We start from the raw sequence: 27591 nt of genomic DNA on the forward strand, positions 1-27591 counted from the left end.
GACGGCGTAAAACACGAAAATTAACCCTAATTTGGTTTTCAAGTGAAACAAAAGCAAACGTGAAAGTAGTAATATTTGAAATAATATCGCACGAGACCATTTATTTAATAAATTATAATTATAAATTTTAATAAATGGTCTCGCGCGATATTATTTCAAATATTACTACTTTCACGTTTACTAGTGGTAGCGCATTATCGTAACCGGCATAATATTTTCGTGAGGGTATTCTTTCCGTGAAGCCCTCACTCGGCTCTCTACCTAAAATAGAAACAAATTGACTGCCAAACAAAAACGGCCAGAAACTTTTGATCAGGACTGTACAGGTCAGGGGCCCCTTGGTAATTCGCAACCCTCGTGAAGGAATTATGGTTTCTTATAAAATTTAGGGGGTTGATTGTTTTTCCAATAGGTGCTTAAATAAATCATCCTCCAAGGAAATCGCCAAGATGTAATATTTTCGAGAGCCAGGACCAGCAAGTTATTATTTATATAGGAGAAATCAAAACGGACGGATTCCGAACGCCGACCACGTCCCACACATAGAAATCTCATAGGTAACTAGAATGCTGCCGCCTACGGCCGCGCTTGTCGCCAGTTCGTTTTGAACCTTCAGCCAATGAGAGGCCGTAGAGTGGTTCCGCCAAGGAGGATAATAATCTTCCTTGGTTCCGCTACTATCGCGGGAGCTAGGTGACGTCATTCTCTCTGGTGAAATTAAATTATTTGCAGAACCACTCTTTGAGCTCTGATTGGCTGAGATCTGGCTATCGTCTGCCACGGCGTTTGGTCCATTTGCCAGTTACACGGCAGAATTCTAGTTACCTATGAGATTTCTACGGTACCACAACGCTAAATGGCAATCATGGTTGGCGTCCGGAATCCGTCCGTTTTGATTTCTCCTAATATTAGTTTTTACTCATCTTATTCGTAAATTTGACTATAAACATAATTATCCTTGAATTTTTATATAACGTTTGCTTATATTTTGATAGGTTGATTTCAGAAACAACGTTCTTATGACTTTTTAATTTTTCTGTAACAGACGCTAGGTCATAGGCGCTACCTCGGAGAAGCTAGCGCCGTTACGCCACCTACACTCGTTTCGGTCGTGATATGCTCTTTGGTAATTTCTACTTCACGTTTGATAAATAAATACTGTGAGTCGCTCAAAAGTGTGTTTAGTCCTCGATTTCCATGGTAAGTTAGCAGACGCTAGTCTACCTTTTGAAAATTGAAATATTGGCGGGAATCGTCTTCGAAAGGTAAACATTTTATTTATTCATTTGTTCAAATAACTATTTCTTTAAAAGAATTCATTATATTTTCATTAGCTAGTTTGCTTTTTGTTTCGTCGTTAGTGAAATACGTTTTTCCATATTAGAAAATATAATATTATAATTTCCCGAAACTACAACCTTGAAACTTCATAACCCATGTTCTTTATGGTAAGATTAGTAGACTTGCTAAAAGCATTATGGCATATTTATGAAATCTATAATCCCTGCTTCATGTTGGGTACATAAAGTGCACTGCTAGTGTTATCTACTCTCTAAAATATGCTCTAACCCTGTTCTGTACAGTATTAGTTGAAGGAGTGTTTTTAATTTCATAAAAATTTTGAAAGCTATGTTATAATTGTAACTGTCTTTGGCTTAGGATGCCTTTTTATCCAATGAGTATCATGTGTTTTTCACTTATAAGCTTGACGTTATTGGTAATTCCTGGGCAATTCAATGACCAATAAAAATTCACCTGGTTTTTATTGGTTCAGGAGAGAATTTTCCATTTTTCTTGGTTTGGAATGCAAAAAGATATTTAACCCAAGGGGTCGGACATTTGCCTGTTTTGTGTATGGGATTTTGGATTTTTTGAAAATCCAGGATTTTTTATTGTGGATTTGTCATACCAAGTCTATAGGAGCAAAATTCCAGGGTTACCAGATAAAAATTTCATGACCCGCCCAAAAAATATATACCAACCGCCCAATTTCCCGCCCAAAATAAATAATTTTTCTAAAACAAGCCCAATTTCCGTCAAAAAAATAAGGAAAGAATACTATTTTTAAAAGGACTTTTATTGAGGTTAAAGATTTACTCATCGTAAATGGCGCTATTGATGGAGTCTACATTTTCTATTCCTAAAAATATTTTTTGTAAATTGGAGATATCTAAATTTCCCAAGGTGTCATTTTCCTTGTTCACATTAAAAATTACTGGTTGCAAAATCCTACTCATAAACTGTTCGATACACAATTGTAATTGATCAAATATGGTAACATGATCTCCATTTTCCAATTGAAACAATTTCGTTAATCAGTTTAGTTCTTTTAGAATTGGATTTAAAAATTCTAAATACAGCTTAATGGTGGGGTCTTGGTACATTTCATGGAGCATCCTCGCTTCCATGCATTTTTCTTTATCAACGACAATAGAAAAATGGAGTTTAAGGGCATCATATATTTTGTACGTAGCCCACTTTCCCATAGTTTAGGTGAAATTGAACTCGTCATAAAGCAAAACGACTCCACAAAAATTAAATTAGATTATGAACCTAAGAATTATGCGCACTAAAATTTCGAAATGCGTTTTTATCCTTTATATAGCGTTTTGTTTATTTTTTAAATAAGAGAAATGTCTTTTAAAAAATATGGAACCATGACACGCTTTAAATATTATACGCTTTTTATTTTTTTTCCCGGAAAAATAAGTTTAATACATGTGGGATTTTTTAAATTATTATTATTATTATTATTATTGATGAAGGGGTGAAGGGCTTTGGAAATGCCCGTTCGCGCACGTCGACCAGAGGTCCATTGTGCAAAACCCGAACCTTAAGACTTAAAAAGTCCAATATCCGACACAAAACGGAGAATTGAATTAAATTGAAAACCGCCCAATAACCCACTTTCCGTCCAACCGAGTTTTTCCCCCAAAATGACCATCGAAAACCGCCCAAATTGGAGGGAAACCGCCCAACTGGCAACCCTGCAAAATTCTTGGATTTTGGATTTGTGGATTTTATTCCAAATTTTGTATTGGATCTTGCCAAATGACCGACCCCTCAATTTAACCTTTTATTTACTACTTAAACTTTCTATTTTTTATCCACTAGAGCTTCCATTAATTCAAGTAAAATTATACTATAAAGTCTATATTGAAATTAATTTCATAAAGTGTTCTCTAAAAGTCAACTTATTGGAAAAAAGTCTCATACCAGTGGCAAATATGCATATACTGGCAAAAAGTGGCAAGTAAAGAGAAATGGTTGTAAAAATGCTAAAGGCATAGATTTTTTTAAAGCAACGCTCACATTTACACCTCAAAAACGGTTTGAAGTGTTTGTAACTGGGTGTGTTACCCCTTTCACACTTGGGTAGAAACCACTTGTAAGTGTGCCTGAGGCATAAAATATCTACCCCTGTAGCATATTAGAGTCGGGCCGACCTTTGGATTTAGGGTCAAAATGTCCTAGGGGTAAAAGGGTCGGCCTACAAAACGTCGACTCTTTACCGCCTTTTAATAGACCTAAGAACCAACTCCGAAACGACGTCATCCCGACTTAGAATGTATTGTATAACTACGTCGAAACGACTTACTTTTTGATATTTGATGTGACTGAAAATGACCAAATAAAACCGAAAATACAGCTATATACATGTATGTAGTTGGTCAAGTTCCATGAACGGGAGTGAAACAATGAGTTTATTTCCGTCAATCGGAAAGCTCTTAAATCTAGAGTACAGAGTTCTGGAGTTTGTTGGGGCTTAGTAATAGTGATGAATAAATCTTCATTAATAATATCTTAGCCTAACATATTTAGCTATATGAATGTAACGTACTTGAGCTGAGAGATTTTTAATAAGGAAACATTCTCAGATTGAATATATAATCTTTTTCGAAAAAATATAATACAGAAAGTTATTTTAAAAATATTTCAATTTGTTTTATTAAATCGCCAAAGTTTCACAGTTTTGAATTGGCAAAGCGCGACCTTAAATCGACTCTTTGTGCTACAGGGGTAATAATTAAATGTAAGGTCTATTTTAAGTCGGATAATGGTCGGCATACCGACCATAAATAGTCCCAAAAAAGGATTTACGTTTTTAGTGTAGAAAAACGTTCGGACTTTTTTAGGTCGGCATTTGGTCGTCGACTATAAAGCGACTTTTCGACCGTACCCCGACCCTAAAACGTATTCATGTGCTACAGCCACAGGGGTATTAGTAAGAAAGCACTTATTATTTTAAAGTCTTTATTTTTAAGATTTATGATTTTAACTATTAATTTGACCAACTATGACTAGGGTAGGTTCCTCCAAATCTAATTCACTTTAAATTTACTAGATTGTGATTAATTAGATTTAGGAGGTTCAGTTCAATTTAATAACTTTCTCCTGCCAGGTTAGTCGGTTTGAACAGAAATGTTAACAACTTTTTTAATCGAAGCAGTGCTCCATGGATACTAGCAATTTATAAATTCAATAGGAATACGTTCCATCCCCAAAAAACTTATCCATCAGTTGCATGGCTGTAAGTTTTCTAAACGATTTCCTTTAAAAAACTTTTGGGAATTTAACTTAAAGGACAACACAAGTCACGATGCAGGTGGGAATCTTATCTTACAGATAAAAACTGTGTCTGCCCATGCGCCAATCCCCCTTTCACTCCCAATCTACCTCAAATCCAAGCGTTATCTTGCTCTCAGTCCACCCCCAACGTTTCCATTCCCCCAGGTGTTCTCTTGCATGCACTAATGCTGTTTTTAACATTAATCCCCCCCCCCCCGTGCATTACGATGTGTGTTGGCTCAGTGAAAAGTAACCAAGACAAATGCTAAGTCTCTACCTAAAAACATTTTGAAGCCAAAGTAGAAAAAAACAGACAACTGCGAAACATATTTGCCTAAAATAACCTCAATCTAAAAATTAAGCTCAAAATATTAATTTTAAACATTTTTAATATTATAAAAATATATTGGCCACTAAAATCATTTTTGTCCACGCTGGAATTTTCCACTATTTGTTACGCAATTTTCTACCTTCCTATTTTCTGACTATCTATAGATAAAATTCCTATTCGCTTGTATAGCTCTTAATTTAATATTTCTGGTTTACATTTCTCTTATTTGTGACGTAAAAACAAATAATATTGTTCTGCATTGAAGAAAAATAATGATAAACTTAAGCAATTAAGTTTTTTTTGTAGTTTGGACTTTCCACTGTCAGTAAAATCTAATTATTTAACCATCGTGAAGGAAGATCATAGGCTTTTGAAAAATGTAAGAACAATTTTTGTTTAATTTTTTGTGTTAATAAAGAATATCGTACTATTATGTTTGTATTGTATAATGATCAAATACAATTTGGCTAAGATGTAAATTCAAGGGGGTTTTCCAATTCCCACTAAGCATGTGCGATTATTCAATTTCAATCTTGACTCAATTCTCGAAAAACGTTTCAAAAACTCAAAAAAAAGTGTCTACCCGAAGCCAAGGCTTAACTTTACGATTACCCGGGAACCTTATTTAAAAAAAGTATCGGTAATAGTGAGTGTAGGGATCTGTTGGCTTGCGGGGCATGAAGGGCTTGCTACCACCCTCGTCCTACACATTGTAACCCGGCCACCTCAATTAATGACTTTAAAAGTCGCATGATGTTGCCTTGGGTATTAGCCTAGTTGAGTTGAGTTGAAGTCCTTACTCGCGAGTTTTCAAATTATTCAAGAGCTTTCAAGTTTATTGGTTGAGAATAAGTATAGGCTGTTCCTGATTGGATAATATTTTAAGTATTGTATAAGTGCATTGTGCAAAACGAAAATGAAACTATAATTGAAACCACATACCACTTAGGAAAGACAAGGACTCAAGGAAAGCCAACTCCCCCTATTTCTTGAAAAAAATTTGGTAGCACTGGAAAAATAGTTTTACCCGTAAGATGGAAGAGATGGCGCTAGTTCTTTTCAGTCTGCTCTTCTAATTTACAGGCGTGTCATTAAAAGTCAACAGTGATGGGAGCGTTTCTACGGGCAGAAGTAGAGAGGGCGATAGCATTATTTTGGTGGCGCTAGTTACAGTATTGTCTAGGTCATAGTAGGATCTCCTCTAAGTTTTCTTTTGTCGTTTTCTCCTGTCAATAATTAAGCCTAACTATTCGAGTACTCACAATATATTCTTAACTTCTAGAGTTCTCCGAAACCTGTTTTTGACCATTGCCTAAATACTCGATTACTCTATACTTGAAATCTGAAAATTTGGATGCTTGATACTCTAATACCAAAAATCAGTACTCGCACATCCCTAATTCCCACAGAAAAAAATATTTATGGAATCTTTAAATCTCTTCAAAATTTTAAGAATACTTAATTAGTCACAAAATAGAAGCAAGCTTGAAAACCATTAAAATATCACTGAATTTGGAAATTTTTTAAGAATACTTAATTAGTCACAAAATAGAAGCGAGCTTGAAACTGAATTTGGTAATTTTGTTTGACAAAATGTTGCTGTACATTATAGATAAAAATAAGGATTGTTTTAACTAAGATTTCTGAATTTAAAACTGCAACATAATATTAACATAGAAATATGTGATAAAAATAGAATTTAACTGATACAAAAAGATTAATTTAAAATATTGTATCTGGAAACTTTGGCAATGATTGGATGGTTTCAACCCCATCCGTTGATTGCAGCTTTGATTGTATTGAATTTTCATTAATTACATCTAGGCCAGATTCAGATCCATCAAAACGAGATAAAAAAGAGACCTATAAAAGAAGATCATCGGTAAGTTAACAGAATTGATGTATTAAGAAATGTAAAATCAAGGTGTGCAAATACCATTTTTTTAGTGATGTAAAATACCCGGGTATTTATAACGCAGGGTAAATACCTTAGGTACTTACCCGGGTAAATACCCAAAATACATAAATACCCAGGTGTTTATAAACACCTTTAATTTCTTTGTTAAATATTTTTTAATTTTTTCAATTAAGAATACGGTAATTGAAAAACCCACAAACACATCAAGTTATTCTCATATTAAATATTAATTATTGTTTTTTTACTTTTTTTGCAAATTTTACATAGTAACATTACATATGAGATAACTATTAAATATTATTTATTCATTATCTGGATGATCACTTGAAAGTTCAGTCTCTGCTGCCCCTGGCTCTCCTCAGACTCCTCATCATGACTATTTTATTACCAGGCTTAACACTAACAGTAACATGAGCAATTAAGGATTTTATTCATTTCATCTGGGCCATTAAAACATTTCCTGATATGCTTTGTCATTTTGTTGACATTAGAATGTTTGTATTAATTACAGCAATATATATGAAAGCAACACCTTAATTTTTATCTTTGAATAACTCTCAGGCTAGAAATAAAATTGACTAATATAAAACTGCTTTTAAGAATGTAGTTTGCCCAAATTACCCTACCTAATAAGCCCAAACCAAGCAAAAGATGTCGACCCGATACTAACTAACGCCCTAATCATAAAAACCCTAGTTTTGGGTATTTACCCGTGCATGGGGTAAATACCCGGGTAAATACCTATTTAAAAATAGCCTACCCACTGGGTATTTACCCGACTTACATCACTACATTTTTTGGACATTGAACTGAACATCAAATATTTGTTTTCTAGTCACATCCGATACTAAATCAAATATTTAAAACATAGAATAGTGTTATTCAGAGCCAATAATTTTAAAAAAAATAGGGAAAAATAGTACGGCATCAGAGGATGGGGACATTATTTTTTTTATCCAGATTTATTATGATAAATTCATGGGTCACCAAGGCAATGGTAGGTCTAAATTAGAAAGCGTAGTAAAGGGCAAGACCCGATAGGTCAGACATTCATAAAAATCTGCGCTGATTTTCTTAAAGTACAATTTTTTTAACAAATCCACAAAATTCTCTTAAATAGTTCATCAAGGAAAAATACACAAATCAAGGTAGATCTTCTAAAATCACGTTCAATATCCAAGAGAACACTTCATAAATCAAGGGCCATACTGTCATATGAATTTTACAAAGTTTCCCACATGAGCTTGAGAAATAGCGCCCAAAATCCCAGAATGTAATTGGCTGTATGAGCTATCAAAAGCTGTAACCATTACTAGCCTAAAGTTATTCCGAATTAAGTGCTAACAGTCATAATATCATATTTTATCCTAAAGAAAGGGGTTTATGAAACAAATTAGTGGTAATTTTTATGCCTGTAAAAGAAACCAACTTTATTTTTGGAGAAAGGGTACACAATAAAATGTGAATTATCACAATAATTTTAAATGGTTTTTGAAATAATTGGAATTTTTTCTACAATTCCAAGCAAATAAATTATATTTTGTGGCTACCTAATCAATTCAGGCAAATTATTTTACTTTACATACTAAATCTTATTAAATATTTTGTAGATCCTAAAGGGTGCCAAGACTGAAGAGGAACCAATCTTACAACCATTAGGTACACGAAGAGTTAGTTTTGCTGACACACATGAAGTACAGTAAGTGTTTTTATAATGAAAACAGTTTTATTTTTCATTTTTATTAAGATGTTCCACAGGCCAAAAGAACACCCTGTGCCCTTGCCAAATATTGGAAAATTTGAAGTATAAGAGATTAATTAGAGGGTTTCCTAGGGCTCTACTGTCTGTCTTTGTTGCAGTTTCTGAGACAGTACATGTTGAGAGAACTAGCCCCCTAACTCTCGCATTTTCTGATCAGCTCCTCTATCTCCTTGGAAATCCCAGGCCACCATACCGATTGTCTGGCCCGTTCTCTACATTTCACAATGCCTAGATGACCTTCGTGTAGGCGTTGTACGATCTGGGCATACCTCTTTTCAGCTTCAGTGAGAGATTTAGAAGCATAGGCAATGACTTTGAGAGACCCATCAGGCTGCTACTGTTGAAGTAATGCTCCAATACCATAGTTGGAGGCATCTGCCGACATTGTTGTCTCCCTGGATGGATTAAATATACCCAAAACTTTCTCGCTTGAAAATGTCCTGATTACAAATTGGAAAGCCTCCTTCTGCCGTGGACACGAAATCCATGAGTTCTTCTTGCTCAAAAGGCTGTTAAGCGGCTGTAGGTTCTCCGCCATCTTCGGAATAAATTTTGCCAAATAATTTATCATCTCACCTCGGAGACATTAGACGGCGGCTTCATCTCCGTGATCGCCTTAACCTTGTCCATATCCGGCCGTATTCCAGTAGAACTAATAGAATGACCCAAAAACTTTAAAGATTCTTTCCCGAATTGACATTTACTTTCATTTAGAGTGATTCCGCTACTTGCCAACGCTGCCAAAGTTAGTCTTAAATTCCCATCGTGCTCTTCAACATCTGTTCCCTAAACGAGGATATCGTCCTGGAGATTGACAGCTTTGTCTATCCCTTCGATGAATTTGCCAATATGTTTTTGGTAATGTTCCGCTGATGAACTGAGGCCAAAAGGTAGTCTGGTGAAATAAAATCTTCCAAACGGCGTTATAAATGTAGTTAGCTTCATTGAGTCTTCGTAGAGTGGTACTTGCCAGTACCCGGAGTTGCAGTCAAGTTTGCTGAGTACCTTTGCATCCGCCAACTGGCCCAACAAATGATCAACTTCTGGCATCTGTACTTGTTCTTTTGCAATCTGCTTGTTGAGTTCTGTGAGGTCAACGCAGACTCTGATGTCTCCCGACAGTTTTTGTACTATCACCATTCCGTTGGCTCATCGACAGACTTTGACACCTTGCTGGATCATTTTCTCGAGCTCTGCCTTGAGTTTTCCCATTTAAGGAATTGCCACTCTTCTCGGGCTTGCTTTGTGGCGTGGCTTGCAGTTTTTCTACCATTGCTGGACCTGACCCATTAGTACCCAATTCATGTTGTTGTCGTTTTACTGCTTCAACCTGTAGAGCTTTATTTTCTGCTTTTTCAAGCGTTAGATCTGTAGTTGCCGAGACAAGGCTTTGTCCCGGATGCCGACGACAAATCGATTTCTGACCAAATCATCAGTTCAGCTCGCCAAACTTACAGTGACGTGCTAAAACATGCAATTCCGTTAGAAAGGCTTCCACGCCTTCCCCTTCAGCTTGAATACGACTGTTAAACTTTGCACGCTCATATGGAATATTCCGCTTGCTGACAAAGTAGTCGTCGAATTGTTCCATAACATGGTCGAACACCAGACGTTCCTCCGCGTTGAGCTTAAAGGCTTCATAAATGTCTTCAGGTTTGTTACCCATTATATACAAAAAGTGCGTTCACCTGCTCCTCTCCTGATTGTTTCTTCAATCCCGAAGCCAAGCGAAACCTTTCAAGGCGACGTTTCCAAGTACTCCATTCAGAAGGATAGACGAAGTTGAACAGTTCTGGAGTGGACACTTGATATAGGGCTCCTGTAGTAGAAGTAGCCATCGCGCTGCTAGTAGAGGAAGAATGGACCTTGGTAGCTTGCTTATTGTATTCTGACTTTGACTTTGGCAATGACTATACGCCGACTACTGGAACTCCTGGACTGTTAAGTACTTCTGACACCATGTAATGTTACGGCAGGCTCAATTGAGATATACAAATTGGTTCAACAGTTAAACTCATAATATATTTCGCACTGAAGTAATGGAGTGAGCTGGAGAGTGATTGCCTGATAATTCGGTATGGCTATATATATATATATATATATATATATATATATATATATATATATATATATATATATATATATATATATATATATAATATCAAGGTCACTTAAACCGACGCAATAGACGAAATATTATTTTACATTCTTTATCAGAACCGTGATAACACAGTAACCTCATAATTTTTTTTATTTGCTTAAAAAATTGCAGGATTTGTGAATAATCATTCAATTAACTGAGGTTTAATTTTGGCAACAGAAGTGAAATTTTTTAAAACTACTAAGAAATTAATTGATTTTACTTTCTTTTTGTTTCCATTTTTAGGGAATTTCTACTTTATGACTCAAGTCGAACTGACAGTTTGCAAGGTAAGAATGCGGAAGAGCAAGTAGTAGAAAATAAAACTCAGTGGCCGCCGCCTACCCCCCTCTCCCCCAGCAAGAAGAATAAAATAAGCCTTCATGAAACGTTTTTTATTTACCACTCATAAAACTCATTCTTTAATGTGTTTTGCATGAATCTTTTGGTTGGTATTCAAAATTAACCAAATGATTTAATTATCATGAAAAAAACCCTGTGTGAACTTTATTAGCATAATAATATGCGGAGTGGTTAGCACTTTAGCCTCGCAGCAAGAGGAGCCCAACTTGTGGCACTGGGTGAAAACTCTTGAGCAACTCCTTCTGCGTTGAGGCTGCAAGTTCTCACGCCACTGGTTTAAGGGGTTTTCCCCCCGAGCTCTTCGGTTTCCCCTTCCATATAAACTTGTGGAGGTTAACGGTAATAGTTAGTGTAGGGAGCTGTTGGCTCGATCGCGTGGCATGAAGGGTTTGCCACCACCCTCCTACGCATGGTAACCCGGCCACCTGAACTAATGGCCTTAAAAGTCGCTCGATGACTTAGGCCTAAGGTGGGGCCTAGGGTATTAGCCCAGCTGATTATTATAAAATTGTATTTTGTTTATAGAGTTAGCATTATTTGGTATTGAACAATTAGGGCCTGATGGCTATTCCAACTACGCTAAACTCATGTAAGGTTTGTCAATAACAATATAAAAAACATTAATTTAAATGACTAAATTATTTTTTTATTGTCGCGTTCAAAGGGAAGTGGAAACATACAACTGCAAGAAACACACCCAACATCATAATGAAAACTTTTCTGTTGGTCTGAAAGATATGGATCAAAGCTTTATGATGAGGGATTTGCCAAAGAATAACCTTAGACCAGAAACTGGTAAGATAATTTTTGTGATTCATATTAAATTATTTTTATTATTGCTGTTTATTACTTATACTGGTTTGCACTATAACAAATGAATGGTTTGTTTTTTTTTTCTTCAGAAATCCATTATGAACAAAATGGGGCCTCTGGTTCTTTAGAAATGTCTCTAACTATGACCCTTGATAACAAAATTGTTTGTACTAAAGAAGCCATACCATTTCAACCACAAAATTTGCCTAACAATAAACAACTTTTAAATACCATGAAGCAATCTGATGACTACCATGTTGAGGATATGGAATTAAGTCTCTTATCAACTGTGAATAAACTAATAGCGCAAGATGGTGGTAGAGGAAATAAATTCAAAACAGATGATAGGCCAGCTATTAGGAAAGAACCCGAAGAAATGTTTGACGCTGTTAATCGAATAACAGGCAATCAGGATAGGGTAGAAGATATGCAAATTACATATGAGCCTGTATTTAATGACAATATTGAAAGATCTCATAAAGAAAATCTATCATTAAAAAGTAATTTGAATGTCAGTGAAGGTGGAAATTCTTCATTTAACCACACACAATATGCAATGGGAGATATGTCTCTAACCAATGTTGGTTTCAACAGAACTGTAGATCCATTGTGCATCAAAGACAATACCTCTTCAAGAACAATTTTTAAACAAATGAGCTTGGATAATTTAAATAAGGAGGTTCTCACTTCCGCTTTACCTTCTAGTGGCTTCAATAGAACTAGGTACACAACTGAAGATATGTCTCTAACTCTGGCAATTAATAAAACTATTAACTGTCGAGTAAAGGAGCAAGCGAGTGTAAACGTGATTTTAGAACCAACTGTGAATAATTCTATGGCAACTTCCAAAGGGAAATTCGAATTTCAAAACTTGGAGCAGAATTTAAGTCTTAATGCAGATAACTTAGGTCAAATTGATGATAATAAAGAACTTTTGGAAAATAAATCCGATGATGTGTTTACTCCACAGCTATTTGATAAAGAAAATGTACTTTTACCGTATAATTTGCCGAGTAGTATTTCAACATTTAAATTTAATGAGTTTAACATTAATGCTGAAACCAACCTTTCACCACCCCAAAAACCTTCTGCAGTTAATGTTATGAAATCTCAGCCAGTTTTGAAAGATTTACAAAAAACTACAAATATATTTTCATCACAAAGAGTTAAAAGCATGAACATTATAAAGCCTGGAAGCAGGTTCGGATTTATACAACAAGGATTGATAGTGGAAAAATCATTAGGAAAGGCTCCTTGTGACAAGAAAGCTCCTGTGGATGATATACTTTCACCACTGGAAACTGTTCAAGATGAGGTTAATATGCCAACCCAGAATACTTTAAACATAGGAAACAAATCAAATGTACAACCAAAACTACCTGAGCCCAAATTTTCCATGACCAAACACTCAAGGATTGATGTGACCAAAAAATTGGACATGCTTTTAAAAAATAGGCAAGACAGGGTTGAACCTAAAATATTTCCAAATGACGGGCTTGTCTCTCCTGTTAGAAAGATCAGAATTATCTCGGATGGTAATGAATTGGTGAACCATAATTCTTCAAAACAAAGCAGTGAAATCCCGCGCTCTGATTTACCTCAAGAAGAAAGCTTACTGGAGGTTAGTATGCCTCACTGTCCAAATATTTGCACACAACAAAAACAAGATGACAAAATGGTTTCTCATAACCAATCACATTTAGTAACTCATAATTCAACTTTGAATTTAGTACCTGATACTACTGCAAATGAAAAAGAATGTGAAGAAGTTGAAGATAGTCCTGAAAAAGCTTTTCAGTTGGAGTCCACATTGTCATTAATATCCACAGAAGAAAAATTTTGTGACATCCCGGAATGTTCACTAGCAGATAACCTAAACCAGTTAGTGGTATCTAGTGTTAAAATACAAGTAAAGGAAATGAATGAATCATTAATCATCAGATCACCCAAGAATGTTGAATCAGCTGTTAATCGTTTAAATTCTTCTAAAATGCATTCAATTCAGGAAATTGAAATTCCAGTTGAAGGACACTCCTCGCTCTCAGTATCTGTTAAGGAGGATGATGTTGAATTACCTAGTGAAATGGATTGTGCTTCTGGAACAAGTAATGAAAATCTACTGGATTTTGACGTGTCCCTTCGATCTCAAAAGGTATATTTCAAAAACTATCAAAGCATATTCAAATACTTTTAATTGCAGTAATGACATGTACAAACCAATATAATTTTATGTAAAATAGCGAATTTGCTCTATCAGTTTATGATGTATTATTGTGCTTTTGTGTATTTAAAAAATATTTTAAACTCTTTTACGTTAAATATTTAGATGGCTGATATTTCTGACATAAGCATAATTGGATTCATGCCACCATCATCGTCAACTGTAAGATTTGAATCTGTAGGTAAGTATATGATTAGATGCATATACTATATAAACATATCTACAGGATGTTTTAATTTTAGAGCCTCAGGCATTTTTCTCAAAAACTATATTACCTAGAAATGTGAAAATTTCATGATGTACACTATCAGGGAAGGTCGTTGTTATTTGTAAATTTCAGTAAAATAGTGTCATTTATCACGGCTTTGGAATTTTAATTTTTTAAACGCAAGGTGGTAGAAAAGAGCTGTCAATAAACAAGTTGTAGAGCATACCAGAAAACCATAAATGAAATTGGTTTGGTAGGAATAGGTCAATTTGTTACTGAGATATTAGGTCATGAAGAATTACAAGTTGGTAGTAGGTGGCCTAAGCCATTTCACAACTAATTGAAAAAGAAACTTCCAAATTGTAATGTTTGTATGATTACTAAAAATTAACATTTTTTAAACTAATTTTATTTATTGGTAATTAATTTAGAGAGGAAAAACAATTTCCAATTAAAACACGGGATATATTTGCTTATAATAGACGCTTCAATTAAATCACCAAGAAGTAATATTTCCGAGAACCAGGACCTGAAAGTTAACTGTTTGTATAGTACTTGTTGAAATAATGGAAACTTCTCACCTGTACAGTATGTAACAAGTGTTTCCTTTTAACCAGGTAGATTTTTTGGACATATTTAGGCTTTGCAAAAACACAACATTCTGTTACTTGTGAAAAGTTTCCGTTATTTAAAAAAGCAGTTACTTGCAGGTCTTGGTTATCGGATATATTACTTCTTGGCGATTTCCTTGAAGATGTTTTATTTAAGCGCCTATTTTACCATAAAAAGTTCGAGGCTTTTTGTTGAACAGTTTAATGTGTAAATATATTACTTTTGAAAGTATTTATTTATACTTAGGAAGAATGCCTATAAAAAATGTCTAACTTAGGGAACCAATAAGATACCGGGTGGATTTTTTTATTGAAAGATAAACTCCAAAAAGTGTCCACATAGTCTATAAGTATTAATAAATACATTCTTGGTTCAAGTTTGCAATTTAGAGTTGTAGGTGTAGCTTACAAAACTACATAATTTATCTTGAGGTAATAATACGTAATTGACTTGCTTGTTTGTGATATAAATTAGTAATGAAAATATTACTGGGATATGGTTGAAATGGGGGACCAAAGCAGTCAGTGATAGATTATTTTCAATGGTATAGAATAAGTATTATCAGGCAGATTAAGATATGGGTTAAATTGCGCAATTCACCTTCAATATCCTTTAATTGTTTTACTAGTATTTGTATTTATCATTGTATTGGTGAATTATGCTCCTCCCTGTTACAAAAGGGACCAAAGTCTTTGGCGATAGTAAATTATTGATTAATTCATTCATTGGCAAACTCCCTCCTGCACAACCCTTTAATGTCTAGAACTGGGCTTTGGCCAAATTCCTCCGGTACTACCCTTTGGTGCCTAACGCAGGGCCTCAATGGCCAACTCTACTGCACAACCCTTTGGTGTCTATCATATTTCATCCAGTTGTTTATCAAAGTTTTAAGTGTGTCAGAACTTTTAATATAACTGGCTTCATCTTGAAAAATTATTATTTTAACGGACGCTTTTATTTTAACGGACGCTTTTATTTTAATTCTTAGATTTGAAATTGTGCGCTGAAGATATGTTTAAAAAGTAAGTTCAACTTTTTTTTAGTGTAAAGTAAAGTAAAATATCATAGTATTGTTTAAACACGTGCAATTTTCTATATTATTGCTTAACTGCTCCCTAAACTCAATCATATTTCATTGTGCTATTTTTTTTATGTATAGGATGAAAACCTTTCGCAATATTTCAAGAAAATATTTCAACAATGAAATTATTGAATTGGGATTTATGGATGGCAAACTATTAGTACACTTATCTTTTGCCACGGTTAACGGGATAATAAATTATAATTCTTTAATATCTGATGTTCGTATGGCTCCCATAGGAAAAGGTACGCTTAGCAGTGTATTTTCACCATTGTATTGGTGCATTCAGTTTCATTAAGAATTGAAAGTTAAGAATTTTTAGCACTTCACGTATGTGTTCTAATTGTTAAATATATTGAAATCAGATCTTCAAGATCACGAAAAAGTCAGTTACTTCATCACTCAATGTGAAATTGACAAGTATCAAGTCAAAAAGAAAATGTATAAATTGTGTGATTTGCCAGAGGTAAGGCCATAGATTAGATATTCAACTTTGATTCCTAGACTATTTAGCACTCTTGTCGATTGTGTTTAATTCTTACCATACTTTTTTCCCTAAGTGTTATTGGGCACATGTTAGGAGGAATGTATTTATGTAAATTAGAAGAATGACTGTTGAGATGATTTTAAGCAGTGCTCCCGATTCCCCTTTTGTTTAAAAAGAAAGCTTCCCCCTAAAAATATCAAATGGGACTGGTATATATTTGGTTCCTTAAAACTGATTGTGGTGCGAGATGTTTATGTCCCCCCCCCCTCCCTCATCTTCTGTAGGAAAATTTTACCATGATGATCGCGGACCGCCTCAAACTTGATTCAATTGTTCGTACGACGTCCTCCAGCTGTCACCCACCAAGGAATGCCCTTTCATGTTCATTTTTAAATATATTTAAAATTGCGTTTAGTTTGTCGTATGCAGACATTGTAACAAGTACTAGGAATTTGGTAAAACCCAAAGTTTTCTAAGAGTGAAATTTTATAATACAGGCTTTTTATTACATTTACTAAGAGCCCTGATACAAAATTTATCAGATATTTGGTTGTATTATATTAGAAATCACTGCAAATGTTTTTCTTTATATTGAATGAGAGTCTTAGAATTTTATTCACAAAGTTATTATAGCCTCAATCACTGGCTCGGGCTCGAATCTAGTTTTCTCATTTTTTAAGGAAGGATTGTATGCCCTAAATCAAGAACCAATCGGGTATTTTACGTTTCCAAGACATACTCTTTCTCAAATTTTGGCCGCGGAGCTAATTTTACAGAGAAGTCTTAGTCGCCATCTGTGGGTCATTATCGTAACGATTTTTATTAAAGTCATAGGTCGTTTCGTCTGCTGCCTTTCTATAAGCTGGGAAAATGTCGCCTGGGGATAATACTACTAAATCACCAGTTAAAATAGAGTTAAATGTGAAATATTTGAACGGAATTAGTAAAGATGTCGTAATTAGTCGTATGACTGAAATTTTAGACGATAAAATATATTTAATGAACGGATTTAATAGTGTTTTACTGAAATCCTGGAAAGAAACGACAAGGCTTAATGACTCATCTGCTAAAACCGGTAGTTGTTCCTATTTTGAAAACCTTACATTATTCCTATGGAAAACGTGCATTGAAATATTTGAGAAATCTTTCAATATTAAAAAAGAATCTGAAGTAAATAACCTTAACCTTCGCCGTTCATATTGAGAATTTGTTATGGGCGCAATAGAATAACGTGTATTTTAAAATTATTTACCTGCAGAATCAGTTGACAACTTCATGGATGATGAGACAATTGGGAAAATAATATTCCTCTGCCCTTGTAATTATTAATGAATAACTACCAGTTTTTCTTGCGTTATACACTAACTTTACACTCAGATCTGTTAATCCTGCATTAATAATTGCGCTCCTTTTAATAATTTCTACTAAATGAAGTTAGGAAAATCTGTGCTTCCATCTACACCTGCCATTTTGATGTAAAAACCACGTGATAAATTGTCCCAATATCAGTCAATAGAGGTTGACACAAAAGTTGAAGTAGGCGAGGTTTTCAAAATAAGTAGTCAATCTTGACACTAAGGCCCAAAGCTATGTTTGGTCATTCTCAGTCGCATCGATCGGTTCTTGCCTAAATAAATAAGAATTAAATGCTATAACATTTTGTATTGGAGGTCGTTAGCTGATAGGATGATTCTACTACCGGGTTGGATCCTTCTTAATTTAGTAAATGTACAGTTTCAGGGCTGTGAGGGGGACGGGAGGAGCTGCTTAATCCCCAAGCCCTGACAGAAAAAGGCCAATAAAAACGCTTTTTAGGGGCCTTGCCCTTCACAAGCTACCTCCCCATCAGGGTTGGCTGATTTAAATCGCGATTTTAATCAATGATTTTTTTTCAAAAAAAATCATTGATTTAAATCAATTTTTATATAGCATTTTTGAAAAAGAAAAAACCTCTCCAATTGCAATAATTTAGGCTTAATTATAATCTTTGTTGTATTTCCCTGCTAATGTTGCATTGGATTCTACCTGTGGCTGGGGATTTTGCCGAATCTGTTTTGTAAAGCACCAAAATAGGTTTTAAAAAATAAAAACGTCTATATGATTATTAGCTTAAATTTAACAAATTAATTATAGATATTAGTCTTTAAAAATTAAAACATTTGATTTAGGTAAAATTATTATAATAAATTATATAAAACTTTGAAATTTTAATTAAAATCAAATAAATCAATAAAAATCAGATTTAAATCAAAAAAATCGATTTATTTGATTTTTTTTTAAAATATTTTAAAATTGCCAACCCTGCCTCCCCTTGAAAATTTAAGTTAGTAGGGCCTGCAATTACATTAGCCCCAGGGCGTGAAATGTCTGCAAGACCTTGTACATAATTAGCTCATTCATCCAAAAGTCCCAAACAAAAAAATACTGCTAAACTCATTAGCAAGCTAAAAACTGTTTAAGTCCTTGGATTTTAAACTATTCACTAAAGTACTAGTTAAATGCGCCATTGAAGTTCTTATTGACGAATTGTTATTGAATATACTTTTGATATTTGTATTGGTTTTTACCCCTTTCAACCAAGTCAGTAAATAAATAGTAAGCTTTTTGCTTAAAATCTTGTTCAGGTTAATTTAAGCATGTTTATTTCAAATAAAATATGCTTTTTCTTGAAGTGTTTGACGGACATACACAACATGACGTTCTTTGCAAAAGAGTTTATGACTGATTATGCCAATATGGATTTCCATCATAATAACATATCTATTGAGTTTAAAGACAACTATGCCTTGTAAGTATTTTATTATTTCTATTTCGATTCTATAACTATGTATGGTATTACAGATTTGGCCAATGGCATAACATTAAAATCCTATTCTACTATCTTTATCATGTGTCTAACATGTTTGGCCATCTTATATGACAAGCAACAAGTTTTATTTTAAAATGATTAAAGTAATTTAAAGTATGTTTATTAATATACCAGTAAAGTGAGAAACTATGTACGTATATACTTGAAATGTCTTAAGAAGTCAGGACTAAAAGTAAGGAATGACTTTCACTAGGATAATGGATTTACCTAAAAATAAATTTATGAAATCCCAGTTAGTTCCCACGTTGAAGATCTTTAAGAATTTGTCATGTTGTTTGGGAAACTGGTCTAGTTCCACATAAAATCATGTATTTAGTTAGTTCAAAAAGAGCACAATAGGTAATGAACTTCTATTAGAGGCAAGGCTTAGAGCTAACAAGTTGAATTTGGCATGTTGTGAGCAAAAAACTCCTCCATAAACCCAGGCCCGTTTCTATGGGAAATATCATCACCACGCTAATCTTAATGAAACACTTCCAAGTGTATATATATATACACTTGAAAGTGTTTCATTATATATATATATATATATATATATATATATATATATATATATATATATATATTCCTTGCAATATACAGTATGGTGGCTCAGAAAAAAATGTTCGAAATAAAAATCGTCTGAGAGTGTAAAAGTTCTGTATCAGTGTAAGTACCTTATTGTTATTTAGTGTTGTAAGTCGGAAAATGACCGAGGCCTTTTTTCCGTAAAATTTTCCGTATTTTTCCCAAAAAAATAAAAAAAGTTTGCATTCCATGATTAGTCTAATATATTGTTTGCAAATTTAAATAAAGCGGAATTTTCGCCTCGTTTTTTTGAATCTGAAAGTAAAACTAAACCTCTAGACTAGTTTAAAATGATTAACAATGTAACGCTAATAATGTTTGTAGTATGTTTACTGATATTAGACATTTTATATTGATAAAAAGTTAAAAACATTAAAAACCCTTAAAAGGTAATTTATATTTCAAATTTTTGGAAACTTTTCTGGATTTTTTTTTCCGGAAAATTAACAACACTATTATTATTTATTTGTTATATTTTCAAAATTGTTAATATCTTCACCTGCCCCAAGCTCCTTCGAATATAAGTCGTTTTGTTGAAAAATTGCTATTTTCTATTTTGCTTTAAATACATAAATTAAATTAAAAATTCTTTTAAATTGATTAAAACACCATATAAATGTTTCAAAAGAACGTTGTAATGACCAAAAGTAAATGAATTTCATCTTCCCAAACCTTTTTTCAGGAGTAAAAAATGGGTTTTGTTTGGTACATTTACATAAATTTGTGATATTTAATTTTCAGCTTGTATCTAATGCTTTCAATTATTAGTACTGTGCAACTGCAGCTCTTTGCTTGTTCTTTAAAAAACAACCCAGTACTCACCACATGGAGATGTCTGCAGATTGAGTTCCTCCCCCCATCCCACTAATATGTTTAAGAAAATTAGTTACAGCTTGTTCTGAGATTTAGTTTCCACACACTTCCACTGAATCTTCAGTTACTAACTTTACCCATCTCTCAACGGCTTGAGTATGGCATGGAAGACCGATAAAGTTGTAGCTGGTTTTTGTTGACTTATTTGTTACTAAGTCCGTCCTCTGAAAAACTGGTAACTAGAGGTGGCTCCAATGCCAGTTTCAATGAATTCCAGTCGCTTAAGTCGATATAATCTTCAGCATTGAAATAAATTTTTGGAACTTTACTGACATTTGAAGTATTTCCTTTCTTTCTAAAACTGATTATTCAATGTACTGCCAACTCTCTTATATGCTTTCTATCATGGATAAGCATGTTCAGAATTACGTTTATATTAATTGATCTTATTATTCAACGAAACGAGTATTACACTCACCCTAAAAACATAACCAGCGACAACCATAAAAAAATTTAAATTTTTGCGGGGGTGGGGTGTGGGGGATTAATGGCAATTAGTAAATAATCTAGACATCTCTAAATGAAATATAATTAAGTTTAATGATGATCAAAAGTTAGCACATCAAAATATACATATCTCTCTCAAAAGAACATGACACAACAAATAAAGTTTTAGTTTTTTTTTGCAGACGACATTTACAATAACCTATACAAAGTACAGCATGTTGTGTCATGTTCTTTTGAGAGAGATATGTATATTTTGACATTCTAACTTTTGGTCTTCATTAAACTTAATTATATTTCATTTAAAGATGTCTAGATTATTTACTAATTGCCATTAATCCCCCACAATTGGTAGCAGACTGTGGTTAGATCATTGAATTGGCAATTAGTGTAGGGACCTAGGCTTAGCTGAGTGTATAATAGAACCAGACAATAGAACTAGATTGAAGAAAGAATTATTTACAATATTTACAAAAGATGGATAAACAGAATATAACTAGAGGAACATCTTTTTCATTTAATAAGTTAAATGATGAAAATTATGTGAACTGGAAGTTCAACATGAAAATGGCCTTGTTAGATTTTGGCCTTTGGGGGATTATTGATGAAACAGATGAAGACCCTGGGGAAGAGGCTGATGCTAAAGTTAAAGAAAGATATGAAACTAGAAAACAATAACCTATGCAAAGTAAAGCAAAGGCCTTACATGGGGGCTCTGAGTTCTCAGCTATGCCACTGCTTTATTGGTCTTTCATGCCACACTCAAGCCGTTGAGAGATTTGTCAAGTTAGTTATTGAAGCTTTAGTGGAAGTGTGTGGTGTAGAAAGAACAGGTGGCTACATTCGGGCAGCACTAATGTCACGACAACAAAATTCCCATTTTCATAACAATCTCATTACAAGCCATAAGCAATTTTCTTAAACATATTGGTCGGATGGTGGGATGAACTCACTCTGCAAACACCTTCATGTGGTGAGTGTTAGCTAGGTTGTTTTTTAAGATAAAGCGAAGAGCTGCAGTTGTACTGCACGTTATTAATAACTAATAATTGAAAGCAACTGATATAAGCTGAAAATTAAGTATTAAATATTGATGTATGTACCAAAAATAACAATTTTTTACTACTAAAAAAAGGTTTGGGAAAATGAAATTCATTTATTTTTGGTCATTACACATGTTTTTAACGTTCCTGTTAAACATTTATATGATGTTTCAATCAATTTAAAACAGTTGTGAATTGAAATAATGTATTCATGTAAAGTAGTAAAAGACGATTTTTTAACGAAACGACCAATATTTGAAGGAGCTTGGGGCAGGTGAAGATATTAACTGATTTTGAAAATATTTCTATTACTTAAACCTTAAACCAATACACAAATTTTGCACTCTCAGGCGTTTTTGTTTTGGAACTTTGGTTTTTTCCCACCCACCCTAATACATAGCGTGTTTCACATATGGTGGAAGTAGCAAAATTATATTGGTCTAGAAGCGATTTGGAATAAAAAATGATCCACTTTTATGGGCCTTAAACATGATGTACTGAAATGAAATAAAATACTACATTTTTAGATCAATATGTCTAGTTTCTTAAGTCATATCAAAAATAGTTGCCTGGAAAGTGGAACAAGCTCTTGTAGCTGAAATATTTAATATTCAAATAGTCAACTTATTTTTTATCTGGCTTACCACAGTTCATTTATGTAGATTTTGCATCATTGATACGGAAATACTTTTTGTAAAATTGTATTTTTTCTTGTTTGCAGATTAAAAGCCGATATGCACAGTTTATTTTGGAGATTAATATTTGATGCACAATACAAAGTTCAATTCAATGATTACCTCAGAGAACCTATTTTGCCAACATTTATCGAAAAAACTGGTGTTATAAGGTATGGTAATTAAATTAATATAACGAGTATTGAATAGTTAACTATTAATTGTGAATAAGTTATTTATTTGACATTAGCCAGAAAACTCAACTACCAGGTGAAAATTATTTTGGCAATTATTTTAACTTTTGATACATGTTTTAATAATAAAATCTATATCACAAGTAAATTTAAAATTTCAAGAACCATAACATTACAGTGTTCAGGCTTTTAGTTTATCTATAAATCGCCATCAAAATACTTAAAGGTTATAAATTATACGTCAAATGAAAAAAAATTGTCTTGTCATAATGCTTCTTATCAACCATCTTCCGTTATCTGATTGTTCGAGCTTTGTACACTATTTTTTTTATTTTTTAAAATTGTGTTATCGTCAGATAGCTATCAGGAATTCCTATGTTAATTAAAAAACTGATTTCCAATTCAAATAAATAATGCTTCTAACCAACATACCAGTTATCTTGAGACAGTGAAATAGTTTTCGCAATTAAATAGGATTGGAATTTTCAAACCTTGGATACTTTTACATGGTTTAAGCGGTTTTCCCCCAAGTTCTTCGGTTTCCCCTTCCATAAAAACTTGTTGAGTTTAACGGTAATAGTTAGTGTAGGGAGCTGTTGACTCGATCGCGTGGCATGCTGGGCTTGCCACCACCCTCCTACGCATTGTAACCCGGCCACCTGTATTAAAGGCTTCAAAAGTCGCTTGACGACTTAGGCCTAAGGCGGTGCCTTGGGTATTAGCCTAGCTGATTATTAAGCTTTAAAGTTTTTTTTAATATAGGTGGTATTCACAAGAAGATGGCGGCCATTGCACTAAGGTAGATAGTCATGGGGGAAAGGGGGATGACACTAGCCTTCCACTACAGCGATGATGACGTCACAACAATACACCCTATAGATGACTACATGGTCATATAAATATGATAGAATAGAAACAATTTAGTTAAGTAAAAACCAACTTTACTAATGCAATATTTTTTTTTTTTAAACTTAGATTTTCATTAATCAAGTAATTAAAGTTGGTTTACGGAAGTAGCCTTTGATGCTCGTATCAATGACAAATTGTTTAATAATTTCATATGAAAATTGTATTTGGAATTTGAAATTAATAGCACTGGTATTCCAATTAACATACGTACATACCATTATTGGTTGGCAAATAAATATTGGTGTACATAAAAATTCATATTCAACAGTCCAGGATTGTTGATTTTTCTAAAAAAAATCGATTGATTATTATTTTGAGTGGTTAAGTGATAATGTCAAATAAAATTTAATTGTATCATAATTTAATCTAATTATTACTTAAAAACAACTCAATTTAGCTTGTTTTGAAATAAACATCGCTAGAAAACTTACTTTTGTACATTTTCATAAATACATTGAAGTATGTTTTTTTTAAATAACTTTAAATTTTGATTTAATCAAACAACCTTTCTCAACACTTGTCCATATAGTGGACAAAGTCGATTTATAAGATAAAGGAAATTGGTTACGAGTAGTGTACAAATTGTACATATAAAGGGTGTCTGATTTTGCTCTGACATCGCATTTTCTCGAACTATAAAAGGTAATAGTTTTGAAATTTTCAGTTTATACGTATGACGAAGAGAACATTTAAGAAAATTCGAAAAAGATTTTAAGGTTTTTAAAAAAAAAATTTTTTGACTGGTAGGGGAGAGACGAAAATTTTCAATGATAAAGTTGTAGAGCCTACTTGAAAACGTACAATGGCTCGGTCGAAAAAGAACGATTTTTCCTAAAGATAGGAGGCAAGGGCTTTTTCGGGTGTTGTACGAAAAAAACATTTTAAGCATAACACAAATGAATCAAAGATTGGTCTTTTTATTCAATCAAAACCCAAAGAAAACACCAACAAATCAAAGTTGGGGTTCAATTGTTACTCCGTTTGCTGCAATGCATGTTTCTGCACGATTAAATGAACGCTGTATCATATCGCGAGTAACAAATTAGAAGACATCAATGATTCTTTGGCGCAGTTCTTCGAGTGTCGTAATAGGCGGCTGGTAAACGTGCTACTTGATGAAGCCTCGGAGGAAAAAGTGAAGCGGTGAAAGGCTGGTGATCTTGGAGGCCATCGCACGGGGCCGTTCCTTCCAATTCCTTGATGTGGTGGCGCTCCGTCATGCTGAAACCACAGCCGGCCCTAGGAAAGTCATCCAACGCATCCGCTACTACGTTTTGTAAGAAATCCAAATCTTTCTGCCCGTTCAGACGATTTGGCAAAAAAAGGGGGCCGATCAGTCGATCGCCGACGATTAGTCTAAATTGGACTTTTATGATGGTGAGCGAATCCCCAGTGAGGATTAACATCTTCCCGCATGTGGTTATTTTGGTGGTTGAAAGGGCCATCTATGGAAAACGAACATCCATCGGACACAAAGAATAGAATCGTAACGACGTTCTGTATTGCCATCGTGAAATGCTTAGTGAAGAATCGCCCGAAATGGATGGAAGCCGTGGTTTCGGAGGGTTCTCCAGACGTAGTCTCTGGTGAAACCCAGTTTTGACGACCTACTTCACGGAACCTGGGATTGAAATCTCGATCAGCTCCGAGAATAATAATAATCAGCTAGGCTAATACCCAAGGCACACGCATCGCGTCTCGTGTGTATAGTAGAGTCCGACGCCGATGTAAAAATGATCAGCGGCGGCGTGTCTCATTTTTAGAGCCTTCGGCCGCGGCGCGCCGACAAATTTTCAACGGTGGCGGCGGCGTAAGGATAATTAAACCAGCGGCGGCCGCGCTTGCCGGCGTAACAGTGGCGGATGCAGGGGGCGGGGCGCCCCCCTTGGACGTATAAGATTTGCATGTGATTTCATTTTGTTATTACACTCGTATCTCAAAATGTCATTTAGCGCCCCTTTGAGTTTTTCTGTATCCACCACTGCAGCGAAATCATTAAAAAGGCCCGCAATGTAAAAAAATGTAAACGTCGGCGGCGGTGGCGTGGCGCGCCGAAAATAAGGGAAAAGGCGGCGTGAACAGCGGCAGCGTCGGACTCTAGTGTATAGCCGGCTTTATGACTTGGTTTTCTGTTCGGATCTAGTGAATAATCAAGAACTAACTTACTTAAGTAGCGTTCTGATTCACTTCGCTGTAAAATAATTGAACCGTTATCGCACGCTGATTGCGAAAATAAAGAGGCTCCCGTAACTAGGGATAAGGATCTTACATTAGGAAGTTGTCGATTTAAATTTAAAAAATCAACGTTGACCAAAATGTAACCGACCGTGCTAGAACCTAGGTCTAAAACAAAATAAAACCCCCACATGAAATGTGTTGGGTGTTTTTTGGTTTTGATTGAATTAAAATATTTATCTTTGGTACATTAGTGTTATGCTTTAAAAGTGTTTTCTTACAGTACCTGAAAAGGATATTGCCTCCTATGACGAACTTATTTTTCATAACGTCATATCTTTTTCAAACGAAAAAACTTCTTTTCTACGTTTTGAAGTATGCTCTACAACTTTATCATTGAAAGTGTTAGTCTCACACCTACCTGTCAAAATTATTATAAATTATAATTTTCTCCGCGTCTTACGTATACCCTGAAAATTTCAAAACGCTACCTATTATAGTGTTTGAAAAAAATGTGGTGTCAGAGTGAAATCAGACACCCTTTAGAGAACGAGGAGATTGTTGTGTTTTACAAACTTTTGTGATTTTTTGGGATGCAATCTGTACACAGACTTAATTTAGATAAATATAGTAAAATAAGTAATAAAGTTAATAAAATATAAACTCATAGAGGCATACGAAGAAAACATATAACGTATCAATCACGTAAAACTTAACTGAGGTTTTTTGTTTACAGTGACAAATTTCGGTCGAATCTGGTTGACCACATGATAAAGGTGCCGCTTGGATCAAATTATTTTTATCGGTTGTCTGAAGCCATAAAAAATTACATGAGGGACAATCCAGTTTACAACAAGCCACCTCCAAATAAGGAGTACCTTTCGTGGATTTATTAATAAACACATCTTTTGTTTTGTTTTGTTAATTTTTACAAATATCTTGTTTTAACTTACACATTTCTTAATAATAAATTTTATCAGAAAACTTGTCTCAATAAAACTATTTTAGATTTTATTAGTTGGAATTTCCATGGAGATAATATATAAACAACTTTTCAACGATTACCAGTACATTGAACATTTTCATGAAATTCGAGATATTTGGCAAAAATTCCAAATACATATGTCCTAGCACAACTCAGGAATGTTTTGGGGGCAAGCCTACATCCCAATAAGTTTGGTCAATTGACAAATTGAGGTTCAGGTAGCCAAAAACTAAATCTGGACTTTTTTACGAATCATTTACTTTTTTTATCAAAATTGGACGTTATCAACTGGTACACGGGGTGAAATTTTCATTGCTAAGTTTGTAGAATGGTTTGCTCAATGTTAAGCAATT

The 27591-nt window shown here is 34.1% G+C and overlaps 2 protein-coding genes across 2 annotated transcripts in view; both read left to right on the plus strand.

The window, feature by feature from the left end:
- LOC149950964 (condensin complex subunit 3-like) overlaps positions 1–1064 on the plus strand; it is a 54521-nt gene extending 53457 nt beyond the window's left edge. Inside the window, exon 19 of the mRNA XM_090167955.1 lies at positions 1046–1064. The gene's annotated coding sequence lies outside the window, so the exon portion shown is untranslated. The remainder of the gene's footprint in view (positions 1–1045) is intronic.
- Positions 1065–5192: 4128 nt separating this feature from the next.
- On the plus strand, positions 5193–27288 carry LOC149950967 (uncharacterized). Its single transcript, XM_090167960.1, has 14 exons — positions 5193–5279; positions 6725–6782; positions 8429–8517; positions 10967–11010; positions 11609–11672; positions 11748–11878; positions 11986–14048; positions 14223–14298; positions 15926–15959; positions 16097–16263; positions 16384–16484; positions 19178–19293; positions 23023–23148; positions 26990–27288. Coding segments are annotated over exons 1-14 (3231 nt in total). The 5' UTR covers positions 5193–5277; the 3' UTR covers positions 27150–27288.
- The last annotated feature ends 303 nt before the right edge of the window (positions 27289–27591 follow it).

Source organism: Leiobunum rupestre, chromosome 3 (genome assembly GCF_980474605.1).
Source record: "Leiobunum rupestre chromosome 3, qqLeiRupe1.1.hap1, whole genome shotgun sequence".
Lineage (NCBI taxonomy): Eukaryota > Metazoa > Arthropoda > Arachnida > Opiliones > Sclerosomatidae > Leiobunum > Leiobunum rupestre.

Coding starts and splice junctions, on each gene's coding strand:
- LOC149950967 (XM_090167960.1), top strand. Junction 6,783..8,428: donor CCTATAAAAGAAGATCATCG/GTAAGTTAACAG, acceptor AATATTTTGTAG/ATCCTAAAGGGTGCCAAGAC. Junction 14,299..15,925: donor TGTAAGATTTGAATCTGTAG/GTAAGTATATGA, acceptor TTTAATTCTTAG/ATTTGAAATTGTGCGCTGAA.